General features: G+C 36.1%; 1 protein-coding gene across 2 annotated transcripts in view; it reads left to right on the forward strand.

The window, feature by feature from the left end:
* The first annotated feature begins 306 nt into the window (after positions 1-306).
* Positions 307-22,081, forward strand: part of dre4 (SPT16 homolog, facilitates chromatin remodeling subunit dre4) — a 50,848-nt gene continuing 29,073 nt past the window's right edge. Inside the window, exons 1-12 of one of the 2 annotated variants that reach the window (XM_069334507.1) lie at positions 307-501; positions 2,708-2,896; positions 4,225-4,305; positions 5,132-5,284; positions 5,880-6,029; positions 6,508-6,656; positions 7,627-7,795; positions 8,218-8,312; positions 10,588-10,774; positions 12,198-12,266; positions 12,798-12,905; positions 21,882-22,080. In XM_069334507.1, the coding sequence (XP_069190608.1) occupies positions 436-501; positions 2,708-2,896; positions 4,225-4,305; positions 5,132-5,284; positions 5,880-6,029; positions 6,508-6,656; positions 7,627-7,795; positions 8,218-8,312; positions 10,588-10,774; positions 12,198-12,266; positions 12,798-12,905; positions 21,882-22,080 (1,615 nt within the window). In that variant the 5' untranslated portion in view covers positions 307-435. The remainder of the gene's footprint in view (positions 502-2,707; positions 2,897-4,224; positions 4,306-5,131; positions 5,285-5,879; positions 6,030-6,507; positions 6,657-7,626; positions 7,796-8,217; positions 8,313-10,587; positions 10,775-12,197; positions 12,267-12,797; positions 12,906-21,881; position 22,081) is intronic. The other variant, XM_045743301.2, reaches the window with a different exon arrangement.

The following is a 22,081-nucleotide window of genomic DNA, read 5'->3' on the forward strand; positions in this document are numbered from 1 at the left end:
TCTTCCAGCCAGAGGTGGTACTCCCTTCCCTATATATATATATATATATATATATATATATATATATATATATATATATATATATATATATATATATATATATATATATATATATATATGCAGGATAATATTAATAAAACAATTAAAATCGTGTAGTATACTCTATATATATCAAAATATATTATTTTGAGACCCGTATCAGTCACTAAACAAAAAATTGGGCTACTCTTTTTTAGAAATTCGCTACTTTTAGAGGGTCAGGTCGCTACTTTGAGCAATTTGAATGTGGCAACCGTGGCTGGGGTTAGGGAGGTTGCGCAGGGCGGCCCTCAGTTGGTCAGGCCAGCATTGTGGTGGTTGTTGTTCTCGCGCCATTTCCCGGTTTATGCGGACAATTAAGCGAAACCACCCCAGTGGGACATTATCCTCGGCACCATGTCCATTAATATTGACAAGGATGCCTTCTTTCGTCGCATGAACAAAGTATATTCCACGTGGAAGGTGAGAAGTGATGGTGTATGTTGTTATATTGTGTAGAGGAAACCTAGCTTTCGATGGTGATGTATACTGTAGTGTAATGTTGTCAGATGTGACCATGTTCTTACCATGGTTTCAGCATTCTTGTGTGAAATAAGTTATAGTTGTGTGAGCAGGAGACTGGCCTCGGAGGAGGAGCTGGTGGTGGTGGTGGTGTGGGCGAGGTGTTCACTCTAGGGTCCACCACCACCAGGGTCAATACACCAATATACAAAAAAGCTAATTCATAAAACAAAGTATTTACATCCAGAATAGGTAAGAAAATGTGTTTATATCTGAATGAGGCTCTTATTTAACTCTTGAGGCAGCATTATGCCAAGATCCATGATGTGAGGTTTGTTACTGGATGGGTGACTGCATTGGCAAATCCTCGGCCTTGTCTGGGCGAACCCTGATGAAATAGCCTGGGCTCACAATTTGACACTAGACAAAAAATTGTTTTTTCTAACCAGAAACGTTTGAACCTAAGCCGTCCACGTAACCTATCGAGGTGATGCTCGTGGGAACCTTGATATTATCGTGCTTTAATTTTGAGTAAAACCCTGCTGTTTTGATAGTTTGGCAGCTCTCGTTAAAAATGCGGTGAATTGAACCAGAAGATAGGTTGGATAAAAATTGTAATTTTAAGAAAATGTATAATTATTTGTTCAATAAAGTATGCAACAGACTGTGGGCCAAAGTCACTAAGCAGTTGCACAAGTACTTACGAACGTGTACATCTTTCCTCAATCTTTGATGGCTTTGGTTACATCTATTAAACAGTTTACAAGCATGAAAACTTCCCAATCAACTGTTATTGTTATAAACAGCCTCCTAGTGCTTCGGAGCTCATTAACCGTTTAATAATTGTAAACAAAACTGCCAAAGATTGAGAAAAGATGTAATGTACAGATTTGTAAGTGCTTGCATAATTGCTTCGTGAATCTCGTCCCATGATAGAAAGGGAGATTTTCTTTCTGTATGCCATTATGTCTAGTTTCAAGTACAATAACTTGTTTTAATTTGAGTAATACTGTACAGTACTGGTGAACCTACCCTCGTGCATCCTTCACTTAAATGTGGCAAAGATGAGCACCGGCATGAAATGTCATTTTTAAAAATTCGCCCTTATAAACAATAGTACAGTACAGTATTCAAGCAGGGAAAGTTTGTCAGGCAAAACATTGACAGAAAAAACTGTCTCTGTATTAACATGAAATGGTGAGATGCTAAGCCAAAGGTATTGGTGGATCACACAATCAGCAGTCACAGCAGTCTCCATGGTGTAGTGGTAAGATGCTCGTCTGGTGTTTCGCGAGAACTTTGGCCTGGGTTCATATCCTGGCCGGGGAGGATTTACTGGGTACCAATCTATAACTGTAGCCTCTGTTTACCCAACAGTAAAATGGGTTCCTAGTTGTTAACCCTTAAAATGCGCATGGCGTATACATACGTTTAAGCCCGATGGTACCATAAGTTAAATTTTTCAAACTTGTTCTAACGCTTTAAAAAATTTTGTGCATAATCTACTAGGCAAACACTCCAACTTTGTCTAAATGATCATCAACGTAACCATTGACCATAATAACTATTTCAGCACGTAGCTTCAGGGAGCCACCGGGGTTCATCCAGAAATGGGAGTTTCATTGCATTCATCGCTGATTTTTTCCTTAATTTTAACTCGTTGCAAACAAGTAACATGGAAATTTTTTAAAGAATTGTGCATAGTGGTGAACCAGGGATGAGAGAATTACACACTCCAAGGGCTAGTCATTACTGTTCTTTACACACTCCAAGGGTTAGTCATTACTGTTCTTTATAGTTTGGATAATGACGAATAAGAAAATGTTTCTTCATTTTTGCATGTTTTTTAAGATCAGCATTATCTACCTCCTTCATTACATTCTCAATCTTTTAGTTCAGCACAGTATTGTACTGTATTTAAACACCTTGACACGACACACAATACAAACGTTCTTTCACCTTGGAATTGTTAACATTGATATGGCTTTCAATATCGCTTGTAAAAGTGACAAAACGGTACAGTACAGTATAGTAATTCAAATATTGAACTTAATTAGTTAAGCAATATTATAAGAAAACTGGTATTGTACATTATAATTTTTCTTTGTGTGGTATTGATGTAATAAAGAATGAACTTCAATTTATTACATTTTCATTTATTCCACAGAAATTGGAAAGTAATAAGGAGGATGGTCTTGGCAAAGCTGATGCTCTCGTCTCTGTTGTGGGGGCTGACCAAGAAGTTATTTATTCAAAATCAACTGCCACTCAGACCTGGCTTTTTGGGTATGAGCTGACAGACACCATAATGGTGTGTTGTGAGAAAGCTGTGTACTTCTTGGCAAGTAAGAAAAAGGTAAGCTGTCGTTCATGTATAATATATATACTCTTAAATTTAAAATAGTAATTTTAGGCTTTGTCCATTGTTCATTTGCATTGAAAGCTTTCAACCACTGTAATGTGAGTTTAATATTTCAGGTTCCCCAGTTCACATAAAATAAATTATTCCTCCAAATTTTTTTTTTTCCCAATATTGTGAAAATGTTCTCTGCTCACGAGAGGCTAAACAAAAGTTGTATGTGATGTACTTTGGCTGTGATGGAGCAGGGGAAGTGTGGATGTTGAGTGAGTACTTGCCTGGCAACAGTAGCCCCAGCTACTTTGGCCACACAAGTTGCTGCAGATAAATATGCCCATGCCCTCATCCGATGCCCACTTATTTATTGGCAGTCTGCGTTGCCGTTAGACGAAAGTGTTAATGCACATGATATTACTTGGAATGCCAGATTCAACTTTTATACAAGATGTAATTTTTATATCTAAATTCATCACAATGTGTGTTCTCTTGGCACTATTGCTTATTGAAACCCCTGAATAACTGAGGGTCGGGCAGTGCAATTTAAGTGTTAGGTTAATAAATTAACATTATTGAAGCCCTTAATTGATCAAGCAAACATACTCCAACAAGGTAAGCTGAAATCTAAATTATTTGAGTACTGTTCTGTAAGTACTGTATATAAAGATCCTCCCCTATGTAAATTGTTAATTGTGGTACAAAAAAGCTGCGAATATTAATTTTTTAACCTTCCTGGCAAGAATTCCTGCTAATTTGAATGTCTGGCTTACTCAGAGAGGGGGTTGGCTGTGAAAGGGTAAGATCGAATTAGTAGGAGTAGACAGTTTATATAGAGGTCTGGGTTTTTAAGAGTGCCATGTATATCAATTGTCAGTTACACAATTTATGACTAAAGACCATCTTAACATACCTAATTATGTTAGACAAATTGTAGTAGTAGGTACAGTAATAGGTGTGAATATAGGAGTTTGAGAAAGGTATATTTGTAGCTTTTTTTGAGCTACTGTTAGGGATGGTATTTGCTTGAGTCACTAACAACTAGCTGCACTTAATGGATTGAAATTACTGCTCTGAAGGCCAAACGTCTGGTCCACATTAGATTTTGTAAACTTCTGTTTCTAGGTACCTGAAATAATTAGGATTTTCTTTTGACTATGTCAGAGAAAGGTTTAATGCCCCAAATAACACATTCTTTCATTTTACGACCAAACATTCACAATGTGCCAGTCCTTCAGTATTGTTTACTGTCATTTAGTTTCTTTAATTTTACTTGATACATACAGTACTTTAAAAAGGAACATTTGTTTACTTTGAATTTTTTATTGCAGATACAAATTCTGGAAGGCTTGGAGAAGAATAAAGATGAGAACAGTAATGTACCACCAGTAAAGTTGCTGGTTAGGGACAAGGTGGGTAACCAAAAATTGCAATTTGCTGATGAGGATAATTGATAATCAAGACATTAAAAAAAATGAAATATTGTAACTACAATATAAGTGGACAGAATGAGGAGCCTTTTATGTTAAGACAACCTCCTTATCTCTGGATTGACTAGGGCATGATTATGGCAGAAACTCACAAGACACAGGAAATGCTGGCATACAGCTGAAGTAGCTTTGTAAACTCAAGGTAGTTTCAAAGCAAAATAAAATGTGTATTGTGAAAATGAGCATAAAATTAAATGGTTTTGTAGAAACTGCATTGATATTAGGGCAAAATTTAAGAAGCACACAAAGCATGCATAAAAACCGGCAAATCGCCAAGAGAAGGTTAAGCTACATGTCTCCTTCATGATTTGTGTGTAAGATATGGAGGGATTACTTATAACCTTTCCACCTATTATTCTCATGATCTGTGTTAAAGTAGAGACTGACATGAAAAGAAATATAAATGCCTATCAGGTATCATTGTTATTGAGTTGAAGTATGGGGTAGTAACCAACTATTAATTACTAATCTGCATTTGGCTAAAATGCAATATTTATTGACATTTCAGAATGAAGAGGTAGAGAAGTGTTCAAATAAATACAAGTCATAGAAGAATTAGTTATTAATGTACAGTTATCAACACAGTTTTCTTAAATAAAAGCTTCAGTTGAACTAAATCAAATTTGTGTGTGCGCGTGTGCACTTTTAGGTAAACATAACTGATGTGATGCTATAACTAATGAAATCGTAATCTATGTTTTGTAAATATATATCTTTTGTTTGCTAAAACTTTTGTATTTCTTTCCAGAATGATAAAGATAAGGCTAATATAACCAAATTAATTGATGCCATCAAGGGTAGCAAAGGTGGTTCAAAGATTGGTATATATGGTAAAGATAAATTCTCATCAGATCTCATTGATGCATGGAGAAAAGCAGTGAAGGAAGCCAACTTTGAGCAGGTAGGTCTTATCTGCTACTTTTACTACACTATTAATAGGATCCACACTGGTATTGTGGTCGGGCTCAGGGAGTAGAACAACTAAAAAAAAAACATAAACCAAAAACTGGGAATGCTCCAGGTATGTATACAAAATTTCCTTGACTAATACAACCATTATTATTCATACTTCAGTCTACCTTTTGATAATGGGGGCTCATTCCATTCTTTTGAATTCAGATCTGATAAAAGATCTGATATTGATACAGATACAATTATTTTGTGCTCATGCAAGATGGCAATTGTGATGAGTGAAACTTTGAGGGTAAATTGGACAATTCAAGATGTTCAGACTGTACAGAGGAGGAATGTACTGTATTATGCACATGATTGTAGCCAATTGGGAGAATCAACACTGCTAAATAAATAGAAATAATACTGTACTTTAGACAATGGTTATTATGATGTAAAGGAAGAAATTACATTTTAAAACTTTGCAACAAATTGTGTGATGTGTGTTAACCAAAATATTTATCGGACAGATCATTGGTTAGTTTTTCTGTACATTTTTAAGGTTGGCAGTTATATTGCTGATAAAATGTTTACTTCATTTATAGCTGGACATGAGCTCTCACATGGCAATTGTGATGTCGGCTAAAGAGGAATCTGAAATTGCCACCATAAAGAAAGCTTGCACTGCAACAGTGGATGTTTTCTCAAAATATCTAAAAGAACAGATCATGGATATTATTGACAGAGATAAGAAGGTGAGTTTACCTGTTCATCTTGTTTGCTATACTGTACTTCATATCATATTTCTCAAGAAAACGATTATCATAACATTCGGCTAAAAAAAGACATGCTCTGTATTGTGTTGAGTTTCGAGGAGCTTGAGTTTTTTTTTTTAACTTTTAAGAATAATTGTAGACAATAATTTTCTAAATTTAAATTAATTTGGAAAAATTAATAGATTTGTATGTATTTAGTGTACAGTAGAATGGCAATACAGATACAGTATTTACCCCTCTTAAGGAAGATTTCATTCGCTGTAGCAATTGTCAGTTTTTATCTCCATTACTGCGATGCTGGTAGTTTCTCTGCCATCCTTTCTTGTAGCTCTACTACTATTTTGTTTTCCATATGCATTTGTATACCTAACTTTAATGCCATCTCTATTGTGATGTTTGTGCTTACTGAAATGAATAGCTAAATTGACTGGGTTTGTGATGATTTTTTTATTTTTAGGTAAAGCATGCCAAACTTGCAGAAGGAGTGGAACAGGCCATGACAGACAAGAAATATGTAGGTAATTTTGACACGCAGCAGATAGAGCCATGTTATCCTCCAATTATCCAATCAGGAGGCAACTATGCTCTGAAGTTCAGTGTGTCCAGGTATGTTGTTTTACTACCCTTTAGTGTTACATAATACATTTTTGTACTCTTAAATATGACTTGGTGACAGTGTTTTGTATATAAAGGTTGAATTAAGAAAAAAAATGTTGAAATTTCAAGACCAAGTAACTTTACCAATTGATTAGTTCTCTGCCACATAGTTTAGGACAATAAGCTACATATGTACATAAACAAGGATGCAGTATAAAATGACAAAAGAGGAATGAACAAATGAGATCAGAGAGCACAGCAAAATAATAAGGGGGAAGTACAGTTACAAACAAAAATGTAAAAAATGTCAAATATAGATAAAGGGAGCCGGTCGGCCGAGCGGACAGCACGCTGGACTTGTGATCCTGTGGCCCTGGGTTCGATCCCAGGCGCTGGCGAAAAACAATGGGCAGAGTTTCTTTCACCCTATGCCCCTGTTACCTAGCAGTAAAATAGGTACCTGGGTGTTACCTGGTACCTGTCAGCTGTCACGGGCTGCTTCCTGGGGGTGGAGGCCTGGTCGAGGACCGGGCTGCGGGGACACTAAAAATGCCCCGAAATCATCTCAAGATAACCTCAAGATAGATATCGGAAGTACAGTTACAATACAACTGAAACAAAGAGGAAGTAATCATGATTACAGTATGAGGATTTATCACACTTGAGTGATATAGGTAGTAATGAAAATAACCTCCAATCACAGCTTTTAACAGCAGATATGATAGTGCATTAGAAAAGTGGGAGACATAATTACACCAGGGCACCCGAGAGTCCAGGAACTAGGCACACACCCTGTAAACATTACATGGTTAAACAAGCTCCTTACCAATTTAAGTACTAGTATATTACACACTATGCAGCAGACAGAGTTAAATACTACAAAAATCTATAGCTTTGTAGTAAAATTGGTTCACTTGCACATGTGTTAGCCCCTTTTCCCTACCTTTTACCTAATGCATTCTATTTTATTACTTTACAGTGACAAAAACCCCATGCATTTTGGTGCTATTGTTTGCTGTATGGGGGTACGTTACAAGAACTATTGTTCCAATATCTGTCGCACTTTTATGGTAAATCCGCCTGAGAAGATGCAGAAAGACTATGAACTTCTTTTAGAGCTTTTTGATAAGCTGATCAACACATTGAAGGTGGGCTATATCCAGGTTTATTTTTGTACTGTGTACATATTTGTCCATGGTGTTATCTATATGCTCAAGTGTTTGTGTTTATTTTGTAATTTTATTATACATTTCAATGCATGAAGAGGTTACCACATATGCACCATGCTATGGTTATGTGGTTATGCACCACATGTAGTAATTAATTTTTTTGTCTGATTATTATTTTAGTTCTGTAATCTTTGTCTGTTGTAAAGTGTTCCCCTATATTTTGTTAGTGCATTATATGCAGTTGTTTTTTTAATAAAGAACTTACATTAGGGTTGTGTGTGGGGAAAAAATATATAAACATTTAAAATCAGAATAGGTGAGATATACGACAATAAATATACTGTATATTGACTGATGAAGAGTGCTCCTGTTATTTAAACCTCTTCCCTTCTATGCTGCAGGCTGGAGTCAAACTTTGTGATGTTTATGAGGAAGTCTATAAACACCTCAAGAGCAAAAATTCTAGTCTGACAGATAAGCTCACAAAGGCAGTTGGGTAAGTATAGTTAAATATTTTTTACAATTAGCATTAAAGTTGGTGGAATAGTTTGGAAACCAGGATTAGTGCAAAGAACCGTGAATGTCGTTTATTTTGGAACATAGTCCCCATGATAAATGCCAAATAATGACTTTAAAACAGTGCGAGGCTTACAAAATTATGAAGTTTTTAATTTACTATAATGTACATTTAAACTATTGGGGGAGAAGACACTGCATTCTAATAACATGCTAACCTTACATGCGACTTCAAGTTTTGTGTTCCAATGACACTATCCCATCCGAAATTAAAAAAATACTGTTTTTGCACTATAAAACTTGCAAGACAACTGTTCCATTGTACCATATAGTTGATGAAAGATTAAAAGAGCTTGACCTAACCACACAGAAGTATCTCGGGTGATGTGATCACAATTTGTAAGATTATGAGAGAAATAGATAGTGTATCTGCTGAAAAAAGGAAAAAAAAGAGATGATGTTTACCATTCATGAAAAAGAGGTACTGTAATTGGTTTGAAACTTCAGGTTGGCAGCCTGTGTAACAGCCTTAGAACATTTTGAAGTTTGAATGCACTGGGTATAATAGCTGGAGGGTAAAGATTTATAGTTAGGTCTTGATCCCAATAGATGTACTGTAGTTATTTAAGCCGAATAGATTATTTGCACATATCTTGTCAGTCACTTGGCACTGTTGGATATGGCCAGTAACTGACTAGATAACTATAATGATAACCTTGCCCTTGGCAAGGAATACCTATAGCAAGCCATATACACAGGCTTCATGTCTTTGACAGGGTGCCTATATTCCATATAGTTCAATTTATATTCGCAAAAAAATAATGGCACCAAATAAAAAATTTGGGCTAGTTTTCTTACATTGAATATCAAGGTGATATTTAGGTGATACAAGGTGATGAGTAATATTTAGCCATTGTGCTGCTTCTACTGTGTGAAAGTGCATTTTTTTCTGGGGAAAGCCCCTTTGGCTCCCCCGGAGCTATCCAGGCTGCTATGTATATCATTAGACTTTAACATCAGTCAGTGTCCGATGCATTAGACACTGTTGCGACATATATGTGTTATGGTCAAAGAGATAAAACCTTCTATTACTATCATAATGGCCTTCCAGTGATACTGAAGCTCTGTTTTACTCAGCACTGATAGATTAAACCAGGATGACGTATTGCAGTTTATAAAGCACCTCTTGGTAAGTGTTTAAAAGATGCTAATATATAAGCATTATAATATAAAGCCAATATATATATATATAATATAATGCTGATATATAAGCATATATAAACATTTAACTGGCTTGGATGACTAATGGATATTTTTTTTCTGGGAAGTCTATATAATAATTTCTGTATTTGATTATAAATTCCTATTTCTCTTCCCAGTCTGTAAGTAGACTTAATGACATTATTATTTATAATAATTATATCCTTGAAATCAGATCAGATTTAAAAAATTATTGCAGCCTAACTATTAGTGTTGATAAAGATGACACAATTCTTTAATTTGTCTTTTACATCTTGGTTACAGGTACAACAAATGCAGTATTTTAATATTTTATAAATCATATTGTTACTCCACTTTAGTCTTGAACAAATCGTATAATATTCTGCGTATAGATAGGAAGATGTGAGAAAGTTTTAGCTCTTGCTACTATGCTTTTTAATGTTCATATAAATTTTGTAATGTATTCTCATAATTAATGGATTTGTGAGCAGAAAAAAGTAAGACATAACCGTAACGATGCTGTCTGAACCATCTGTAATGTTCTCGTTTTATTCTTTACATTACTCTGATCATGGTGACATTTGACGTGAGAAACTAGTCTGGGCCACTTAAATGAATTCAAGGTATGTCTTTAGTGTAAAGAAGGTGGTTGTAACTGTTGTAAATGTGCAACACAAACTAGCGATTACCAGTTCCATCTTTGTATTCAGTAATGTCTCCTCTGTTCCGTAGAGTGACTCGAAGCGTGGCTCCAAGCACTCCTCTATGATTAGCCCCCTCTCAGGTACACACTCCCTCAATCTGTTGTTCATATCACTTTTTGTTTCTTTATTCTTCACTACATCATTCTGCAACACTCGTTTAATCGTTCTATCCACATCTATCCTTTCAATGCATAAGCCATCTGAAACTTGAATAGCACTACCTGATATGTAGTCATACAAGAAATTCCTTATACTGTATTTTATCTTTATTACCTTGATGTAAATGTAATCTTTTTAAATTTAATATTAATGTTTTATTCTACTTTTCAGATTTGGCATGGGTATCGAGTTTCGTGAGTCTGCTCTTCTCATTGGTCCCAAAACAAATACTATTGCAAAGAAAGGGCAAGTGTTTAATGCAAATCTTGGGTTTTCCGATCTCACAAATGATAGTGCCAGTGATTCTGGTAGCAAGAAGTATGCTCTGTTTATTGGGGACACAGTCGTTGTCAATGAGGTGAGTGATAGTGAAAAGTTTCTTTTTCTTGGGTAATTAAAAAATTGTCCAATAAATTAATTACTGCATTTTATAATTAGAGATCAAATATTTATTTTATTATATTGCATATTTGTGGCCGATATTGTAAGAGTAATGAACATATTCATAAAGAGAGATCCTATCCATTTGCCTTATCTTCCACACTACCCACTACATAATTGCAACAACCAGTACAACACACTTTAACAATTCATCCATAACAGTACCCAGCTGCTTAATAATTTTGCATTCCCGGCGTGTGCACCCCAGCCTACCCCAAGGTGGTCCGAGCATTTTGCGTGAGTGGGCAGCCACACTAAAATGTGTATACTCTCTTTAGTTTTCTCACCGCAATTCTCTTGCTATGTCATTCATTTTGGTATCAAATTGCTCCCAATAGAATTCTCTACAGGGGTATATGCATTTAAGGTCAAAAGGCCTGGCGTGCCACCCGCAACAAACCTGAAAATCGCCCGAGCGTTAACCCATGAACGAGCACCCAGCCGCACACCACCACTAAAACGTGTATACTCTGTTCAGTTTCCTCACCTCAATTTTCATGCTTTGTCGTTCATTCTGGTGTGAAATTGTTCACAACCTAAAGGCACGCATTTTAAAACTAGTCACATAATAATCGAACAATTAATGGAATTTTAACAAATATTTTAATTTCGGACATAACATTCATCCTTGCCTGACATCTGTAAGATTATTAATGGATGCAAACTGCTTTGCCGCCAGACGAAAGTGTTCATGCAACCAGATGTGAAGTTCATCTGTTCATTTGTCATTTATTGTACTGTATTTCATAACATTCATTCAGTTTGCCATATTGTTGGCTGCTTCAAACACTCGTTTTGTTTTATCCATCTTGTCCTTTGCCTTCCTCAAATTCACTGCAAGGTTTTAATAAGGGCTTCTCATGTTTAATAAATTTACTTTCATTCTTTTCCAACATTCTTCAAGCCATTGAGCTACATAGTCTCCCTGGTTTAATGCCTTCTTTTGATAATTAGTTAATTAATTAATTACTTTGAGCCATTTATAGTGGAAGGGAGTGAGATGTGCACCTTGACTTTAGCAAAACCTTTGATACTGGGTCTGTTTTGGAGCTCTGTTATCATATATATATAAATGATTTAGACAGAATTGATTAGCAGCATTTCCAAATGATACTGAATAACGCGAATAGGATTCTGGAATTCATATCTAGAAGCGTTGGCGATTAGACATCTAATGTTATTTTTCATCTTTTTCTTGCTTAGAAAATGCCCTTACAGGTGAAATAACATCTACTATTAATGTTTATATCTTTGTGATGATTCTACATTGCTAAACATGATGCTTAAGGAAAAAGGTCTGAATAGATTGTAATGTATGCCTTTTTTCTCTCCCCCTTCAGGATCAACCAGCCACAGTTTTGACAGCATCCAGCAAGAAGAAGCTGAAGAATGTTGGGGTTTTCCTTAAGGTAGGGAAGTTAATTCAGCAGGAGTAAAGAATATGCTGCTTGTAAGAGTTACTAGACAAAAAAAAAAAATCATCATTAGAAACCACATTGGGTGGCTTTTGGTGTTGGTTATACATTTGTGAAAATTTTGTTTTGTGTGTATTAGTTGGATTTAGTAATATACTGAAAGATGGTAATTTGAGACTTGTGCTAACTACTAAAGAGTATAAAAGTAGTTAATTATTGTAAGTTAAATTATAAACTGTTTTGCAGTCAGAATGAATATATTTTTTTAATATTACATACATCATCTCAGAAATATTGTTTGAAATCATATCACTGTTGATATGGTTTTCGTATGTAAAAATTAAGATTAGCCATAAGGTCAGTCTGTCCCAATCCCGTCTTTAACATTGGTACAAGTTTCTTACATTTCGTAGTGATCATTTACCCTATTCTCATATTCTATAAACAGTTATGTCGTGCTTTTTGCATTTTTAACATAAATTAAGATAATACAAAATTGTAATTGTGATAATTTTGAATGTTCAGGATGATGATGATGATGATGGTGATGGAGATGAAGAAGACACAAAAGAAGATACGTCGGGAATCTTGGGTAGAGGAAAGCGAACTGCCATCTTGGATTCAAAGCTTCGGGTGAGTTAATAAGTCTTGTGTGCTAGTGGAATTTTATTTTATTTTCATGCATTTTCTATATTGTTCATTAACAATAAGCATCCTTATCATGGTTTATTTTGTGGGGTTTGCTTTTCTTCAATGTTTCTGAATGATTATTCGTTTTCAGGATGACTTCAAGCTTTAATCACTTGCTTTTTATTATAATGATGGAACTCTGTTAAATTGGTCATTGTATACCATTGAGTTCCTTTGTCCACACTTTCATGACAAGAAATTGGCAGATCCTTTATAAACTTGATAGCTGTCGCCCTTAGAGCCAGACCATGTGCTGACTATTTTGTTAAAGCTGTAGCCTCAAAGATACAGGTCTATAATTGAGGGGGGGGGGGTCTTCCCTGCTGCCACTTTTGTAGATTGGAACGATGTTAGCCTTTTTTCCACACATCAGTTACAACTCCTATACGCAGGGATGCCTAAAAAATCAATTTAGAACGAAAAAAATGTTTTTATTTGAAATGAAAAATCGTTTTATTTTATTTATTTATTAAAATTTAGTGTGGATGCAAGTGTGCCATTTTGTTGTAAATATCAATAAGCATCTTATTATATTCCTCGCATTTTTCTCTGGACTGATGGCTTTCCATCTCATGAAAGTGGGAAATGTAGTGGTGGTGGTGGTTGATCAACTGCTATTATAATTTGCTGAGCGACAGTTCATTTTTTCTACCAGGTAACCAAGACTTATTGGATTGGCTTTTTAAATGTTGGCAAAGTATGTTTTATGAAGTCAGGACAAAGGTCAATATTAGGGTCTGAAAGGAAATGCTAATTTGTATGGACACTTTAGATGGCCATAGATTATATCTGTTTCATATGCTCTTGTTTTATTCAGGCGATGGAGTTGTATGGACGAGAGAATTTCACAAAAGAAAACTTTTTTGATAGCTTATTTGATTTGAGCAGGCTATATTGTTTTTCATTAACATAGTAATTTGATGACCCAATAAGACAATACTAATAGGTACATTATTTTGTGATAATGCAGGGATCCTGGGAGTTGCTATTTTTTATGTTTATTGTCTGCGTGTATTTGGGTGTGTGCATGTGTGTTTGTGTATGCATGTCTTTCTAGTAATATTGTATCACAGATTGTGTCTCAATATGGTGGAACACCTTGTCACATTTTTTTTAATTATATAATATATATATGTATATTATATGTATATATATATATATGTATATATATTATATGTATATATATATGTATATATATTATATGTATATATATATATATATATATATATGTATATATATATATATTATATGTATGTATGTATACTGGCAGCAGGTTTTCTTTTAAACATATCTCAATGAATATGACTGCATATTCTGTATTTATTATCTTCTGATTTAGGGCTTCTATCCCTCTATTTTCTTAGCATCAGAGCTTGGCTGAAAGAGGAGTTCTCCAAAACTCATTTTCGTAATTTCAAGGTGAAGAAAAAAGTGAATTACTATAGAATGTATTACACTTATTTATACAATTTGCACAACGTTTCGAACCTCCATGGTTCATTCTCAAGTGAAAAGAATTTTCAGAACTGGTTGATTTATACCCGCACAGGGTCAGGTGATAAGACAATAAAGGTAAAAACATGGGGGATACATGAGGGATAAATGGGGGATGAAGCACATAAGAATAAAGGTAACTGCGGAAGGCCTATTTGCCCATACGAGGCAGCTCCTATCTACATACAAAGATTAATCAGGTGTAATTGGCCTGTTGTGTTGGACAGTGTCTTCTGTGTTGGCATCGTTATGTTCTGGTCTTGTCCTTACTCTCATGGTGGGTAGAGTAAATAGTTCCGTGATTTGAGTGTTCATGGTAGGTTGTTCTAATCTTATGTGAATTGCTTCAAGAATTTGTAATCTTCTTGCATCTTGGGTTTTGTCTATTATACAGGTATTTATCACCTGACCCAGTGCGGGTATAAATCAACCATATACAAAAATACCAAAATAAATATATAATTGCTATTATTTAGCGATGACAATATTACAGATGACCCCTGACTGATATAAATCAGTCAGGGCTATTATCACAACCCTGTGTGATCAGCTCAGCTCAGTAGAATAATAGCAGGATTGTTGTAATAATTAGCGCTGTGGGAGAAGTGATGCTGAGGGATGGAGGGAGATTGCATCGTTGCCTTGTCTGGATGTGTAGAGGGTGGCCACTATGCTTTTTGGGAACTCTACAAGCTTAGGTGGTGCATACAACATGTAGATACTTGTATATAATGTGTATATAGTGTAATAACACTGCAAACAGTATTGTTGGGGGAAAAAGTTTAGTGCGTGTGACCTTGAATGAGTGAGGGAGCCGCCAGCTGACTGTGTGTATGGTGACGACTCTTCGTGCCTGAACTAACTATATCAGCTTGTACAGTTGTGGTGAACAAAACATGTAGATTCTTATATATAACGTCTGTATATTGTGAATAAAATATAAAACAGGATGGTGGGAGGAAAAAGTGGGCGAGAGAGGTGTTGTTGAGGGAGTGGCAACGAGTGGCGGGCTGGTGTGTGGCGGTCACTCCTCATTGCTTTTTGACTCTGAATACCAACTTAGTGGTTTGTTATGGTGAACAAAACATGCAGATACTTATATATAATGTGTGTATAGAGTGTAATAGCAGCAAAACTATTTGTTTATTGTTTTATGAACATAATAATTGAATCACTAATGTGCACACCATACTTTTGAGTATAGCGATTATTCACCACTTTTATTATATAAATATATTACAATACACACTATTGAATAATAATACTGCAAAAAACTAAGAAAAAATCAGAGACATTGAAATAATTAAGTGATACCTTTGTGGCAACTCCCACCTGTCAGTGCGGGTGACGCTGACCGGCGCTGATGACCTCTCTGTCAACGCCCACTTTTTGCCAGACTTCCTCGGTCAATTGCACCCAAAATATGTCGCCTTCAATTTTTATTTTTACTTTTCCCGTCCTCAGGGAACACTAACATTTTTAGAAGACGAAATAATTTTTTAGAACTTTTTTTTTCTTGCGCATAGGGGTGTAAATGTCCTCAGGACCCCTGAGCAGTGGAAGGGTTAAATGAGCGTGCGGACGCTGCCGCCAGGGAAGCTGTCCGCTCTTGTCCCATTTGCCGTAAAGGTATTCCTTATTCCGACTTTTACCCAGTTATTCATTGCTCCATCCTTACCTGTTGGCAGGATTGTTGGTCTTCTGTTACTGGTAACAAACTGTGTTCTCTTAAGAGTTACGTGTCCTCCTGGCCTAACTCCTACTACTGTAACCGGCGGTGGGAAACGGCTCTGGCAAGGTTGCGTATTGGCCATGCGCGTTTAACTCACGGTCACTTAATATAGTGCCGCCCCTGCTCCTTATTGTCCAAATTGCATTGTCCTTCTTACGGTCCTGCATATCCTTGTTGAATGTCCCGACTTCCAGGACGAGCGTGTGTCTTGCTTTTTGACCATCCCTAGCGGTCGCTTGTCCCTCGATAGAATTCTTGGTGAATCAGATCGGATACTTTTGATATCGTTCACCTTATGCGTTTCTGTTCCTATATTGGCACCCTTGGTGATATTTAGGGCCCTCTGATTATTCCGCACATTTTATGGTGCTAACCCTTCTGGCTTGGTGCCTTTTTTGATAATTACTTACTTTCTCGGTTGGTGCATTTTCCCACCAACGACGTTTTCTTGGTTGGCGCAGCACAAGTGGTTAAAGTTGTTTTTAATGAAGCTTTTGAAAGTAGATTGGAGAAATGCATGATTTTCATGGCACAATAAATTTGAAGGATTTTGAACAGTTTAGAAACACTTTAGCAGGGATTGAATTGGACGAATGGAAAGTATTTTGTGACAAGGTGTCATGTTGTTCTTTCAAAAAGAGAAATGAACAAGTATGTCCAGTATGTGTCCTTCCAATTAATAAACCATGTAGGTTTGTAAATAATATCGCTCCTCAAAGTGCATCCCCCTGAATGCTTCAGCTTTTGAGATTGAATCTAATGCTTAATATCTCCCTTTCTTACATGTTGGTGTAGCATCAAACAGTGAGTACAGATTGTCTTTTTGCATGAGCTAGCCTAGATATTAAACCACTCGCTGATATTTTCTTCTCTTTCTGACCAGATTGTAACATTACAAAAATACTTCCAGAATGTTGAACAGATTCAGAGTCGTGATATCCATGAGCACTATAATTAAGCAAGTTGAAACTGAGGCATGAATACTCACAGAACACGTGCAGATTACAGATTGGATGACAGATGAGACCGAGAGGAAAGGAATGGAAAATGGTATTAAAGCCAATGTGATAACATAAGAAGCTTAGTCTTGTCAAAAAGCATTCCTAATGTACATTTTTAAGAGTTGCAATTATTGCACTGATGACGACTTGAAATTTGGATGTATAATTAGCGCATAATGAAGTTGCAGTGATGGCCACCATTTTCAGTTTACCCCCTTCTAAACACTAGATATTCCCTGGCTATCACAAACATGGTTCCACTCCACACACCCAGCTCTTTTCAATCTTTGTAAATTTACAATCATGCTAAAAAGACAAGAAAAGAAATAAGAGCTACCAAATGATTCGGCTAAGAGTAGCCGACTTGGTGCTGATATGTGAATAATTTAATGATATCCAACTGGACAACATATGTTGATACAGGTGGGAAATTTTTAGGAGATTGACTCTAATGAAAGATATGACAAGCTCATTCTAAGCTTGCCGCAATGAAAATTGTCGGCTCTCCAAAAATCTTGGGCATGATGGCAATGTTAGTCACAAATTGACGAATATCACAAGCTCCTGGGTTAAGAGTGCTCCAGATTTAATGTGGTCTAGATTATAAGTATTCAATTATAATTGAAAGTTTCCTCTTCTATTCTAACTTAGTAAACCAGAGGACGCGAATAGAAAATGGGACAGTACGTCATTTTTCTGAGCCGATTTCATTTCAAATTATGTCCATTTTTGGCCATAGCGCGCATACGAGCGAAAAGCGACGTTATTTTTAAGAGGATGGGTTGGAGTGAAAGCCTGAGTGTTTGCCTTAGACAAGACATATCTCCTCAGTTATATGCTTGCCTATTAGTGTCTGTGGAAAGTGATGTAGCTAGTCCTGCCTCATGGATATTGTACCTGATGCATTTCTAAATATCAGTGTTTCACTACTTGCTCGAGAGCATTCCACTCATTTACCACTTTTTACTGCAGATGAATATTTACTTACATTTTTCTGGTTGCTGTCCTCATTATTGTAGAGAAGAGAAAGAAACACAATAGGTATGATTACTGTACTTTTCTTTCAGTAAAAGATACTGAAGGAAATAATCAAGGTGGACAAGAACAGCCTCTCTGAATCAAAGAGAAAATAAATCTCAAGCACGTACGTGAAAAATCGAAAGAAATTTAAAAAAAAATACGGTGGAAAGTGGAAGCAAACGAGTCAAAGAAATATTATGAAATGTGCTTGCACTGTCTGGACCATCATTACGTGACATGTTTTAAGGGTGGACATGTTCTGGTGGAGGCCACCTCCATCCAAAACTTGATTGGCAGTTAAGTTGACTTGAGTGATGGAAGCTAAAATTAAAAGAACGAGATGCAACGAGGCGAGGTGAGCCTGAAAGTGCACAAGTCAAGACCAGAGATTTGCCACTTGTACCAGAAATATGAGATCTGTGCTTTGAGGACAACAACAACAAAAAAAGTTTAACCAGCAATCACTAGAAAACAATCATGGAGAACATGGTCACAGTGTACAGGGACATGGTGAAGGACAGTCTGTTTTAACTTTAAGAGGAAATAAAATGAATGGGCAGAAGTGGAACCTGGAGATACAGTGGACCAAAGGGATGCAAGAAATTTTTTTTTACTTGCAAATAGTTAATGTGTAGATTGGGGTGGAAGCAGAGGTGATGGTGATGGCCAACTTAATCCACAGCTTTGAAAGAGGTTTACGTATTGATGGATATAGAGCATTAAGTAAAAAGAATTCTAATAACTATAGATGAGTGAGACAGACCAGAGGTGATGTAATGAGTAAACAAAATTCCAATAGGGACAATCTTTGCTAAATGAAGGATAATAGGACAAATTAGTCAAAGATGTAAGAAAATGCTTGTATGCAGTGTGAGTGGTAAGCAAGTGGAAGGCCTTGGGAAAAGATGTGGCTGCCACATCTATCCATAGTTTCGAGAAAAAGTTTGATAAGATAACTAAAATATGAGTAGACATGTTTAATTGTTAAAGAAGAGAATAAATTTTCCAAAGTTCAACATTCACTGCTGACTAAACAGGTGCTGGTGTTGTCTTGCTGATTTATTGCCAGCTTCTTTACACTTTATATTTTAAGTTGGTATATATATTCTAAGTTTATAATGGAAACTGTGTTTAACATTAATAAGTATCATGTAATGACACAATTCAAGATAAATTTGTGTTGGTTATTTAATAGTTTTACAGTTTTAATATAAATTGTTAAAGTTAGCAGTTCAGCACTGCAGTTATTATGTTTCTTACATTTGAATAACCACTTACTTATTTTGTGATAAAGGTTTCCTCCAATCCCTGGATACCAGTCGTGGAGCAGTATTATAGCCCAAGAACACTGCTACATAGTTATTATGATATTGTTGATTGCATCTGCAAGACTCGGTTGTGATGCGGAGCTGGACTACTAGATATAAGCAGGGAAAGCAATTTAGCAGGGAAAACTTGTCACACTTTTAATCATGAGATATTACTGTACTGTATTTCCAAGATGGGGTTAAATGATAAATCTCATTTGTTGTGTGTAAAATTCCAAATGGTTTAGCTTGCTGATCAGTTGATGTTCTGAATAGTAAAGTTTATTTAATTTGACATTGCTCTTGCTTCATAATGAGGTAAAGATGTGTTATTGAAAACTTGAGTTATAGTATCGATGCTGGTATGGTGCCCAAAGAACATAGTGGCCACCCTCTACTCAGCTAGACAAGCTATGCAGACGACGCCACCTCCGTCACTCAAATGGCTCCTCCCAACATAATCCTTTTGCTGTTATTACACTAATACACATGTTATATACAAGTATCTACATTTGTGTTCACCATAGAGAACCACTGAGCTGGCATTGAGTATAAACAACAGGTGGCCACACCAGCCAGCAGACGACGCCATCTCCCTCTCTCCTTCCCTCAGCATTACTCCTCCCACCATACAGCACAGTGCTAATTATCACAACAATCCTACTATTATCAAAATCCTGGTAATTTTTATCAGTCGGGGGTCTTCTGTAATACTATCATTGCTAAATAATACCAGTTACATAAATATTTAGACATTTTTAGGCGATGCTGTGGTCACAAGCTGAACAACAATGCTGTTAGCTCATGCTGCGTACACCAACCCTGGTTGCTCAGTCAGTACCGAGGCTCTCGCATCCGGAATGTCACCCACGATTTAAAAATATGGCGTATGTTTACGAGAGCGCTGAGAAAGCTGATGTGAACCCCCGTGTAGCCGCGAAACGTTTAGATCTTGCACGGTACACCCACACATCATATGTGGTGAGCAATTCATATAATGTGTTGCGCAGTTTAAGGGTTAATTGTTGTTTTCATAAATAATCGTATTGATTAAAATTATGGCACAAATATGCCCTTGAAACAAAAATAAAATGTTCCATGATATTTTTTAATATGTAATACTCTTAAACAACTTGTTTAAAAAAAAATGTGGTTGAAGAGAAGTGGTGGAAGTTACACCTTGTGTGTCATGGGAAAACTCATACCAAGTCCATTCCATCCAGCAGTCGACCTCAAAGACTCGTTCATAAATTTTGACCTGTTCATTCAAACCAGGAATTTTCACATGTATATTAACATTGTTATATATTAGCATTCTGTGCATATTTAGGCATTGGTTAGGTTAGGTGTTTAGGTTCAGTTGGCGATTAGTTGTATTTGTAGTATGTGGGTGAAGCATTTACAACATTGTGGTTCAAACAAAAGTCGCCAGCGGAGCATTTGTTCAAGAAGTGTTTAAACATCATCAGTTGTGAGTCATTGATTATGACCTTGAACTATCTAATGCAATTATTAGAAACATACAAATTAAAGAAATTAATTCAGATTTAGAAGAACTTAAGAAATGCTCAGAGACCTGAAAGCTGCAGTATTAAAAGCTATGACAACATTTGTAATAATAGGTACTTGTATGGTCAGCACAGTAACCGGACCAGGCAATGCGATATAGTCATACGCAAATTCGGCTTGGCTATAGGCACATCTGACAGGTTAGTGAGGCTGAGCCACTACCAGAATATTCAGATTGTAAACTCTGTGGTAAACCTTTAATGCTTTCACTAGAACACTATATTGTTGATTGTGAAACTGTAAAAGACTTCAGACCTCCTGACCTATTGTATCACCAATTGTGTAACTATTTCATTGACTCAGGTTTTCTGGACGACATCCTAACAATTTATCCAAAATCTGCTTGTCCATTTTAAAGAATGAAGAACAATTTTTATGAATATTACTTTTAAGCTGCATCACTTATGAACCCATCCTTGCCCTTGTGTGGCAATGCACAATAGAAAGTTGCTTTCACATATTCATACATTTAAACATTGTAACCATGATATATATGTACTTCAGCCTACAGTTCAGACGTATTGTCTTGTGTATGACCCTCTGTCCTGTGTGACAGTGAATACCAGTATTATCCTCACTTTAATAAGATATAATTGAAATCCTCAGATTAAGCAAAATTATAATTTTGTCAATAAAGATGTTAATAATAGTTGAGTCGTGTGTAAACTGTTTTTATTCATAGTGCTTGGTGGGTACATGGAATAGACTTTGGCCTTTGTTTGAGGACAGGCTGCATGGGAAATATATGTTTGCAGTGAATCACACATTGAAACTAACTGAATATTTGTTTTTATAGTCAGAACAATCGACAGAGGAAAAACGCAAACAACATCAAAAGGAATTGGCAGTATCGATGAACGAGGCAGCCAAAGAACGCTTAGCATTGCTTAAAGGAAAAAAAGAGGATCAGAAAGTGCGCAAATCTACAGTGTCCTATCGATCATCCAACCTCATACCCAAGGAACCTGAAATATCTGAACTCAAGATCTTTGTTGG

Source organism: Procambarus clarkii, chromosome 31 (assembly GCF_040958095.1).
Source record: "Procambarus clarkii isolate CNS0578487 chromosome 31, FALCON_Pclarkii_2.0, whole genome shotgun sequence".
Lineage (NCBI taxonomy): Eukaryota > Metazoa > Arthropoda > Malacostraca > Decapoda > Cambaridae > Procambarus > Procambarus clarkii.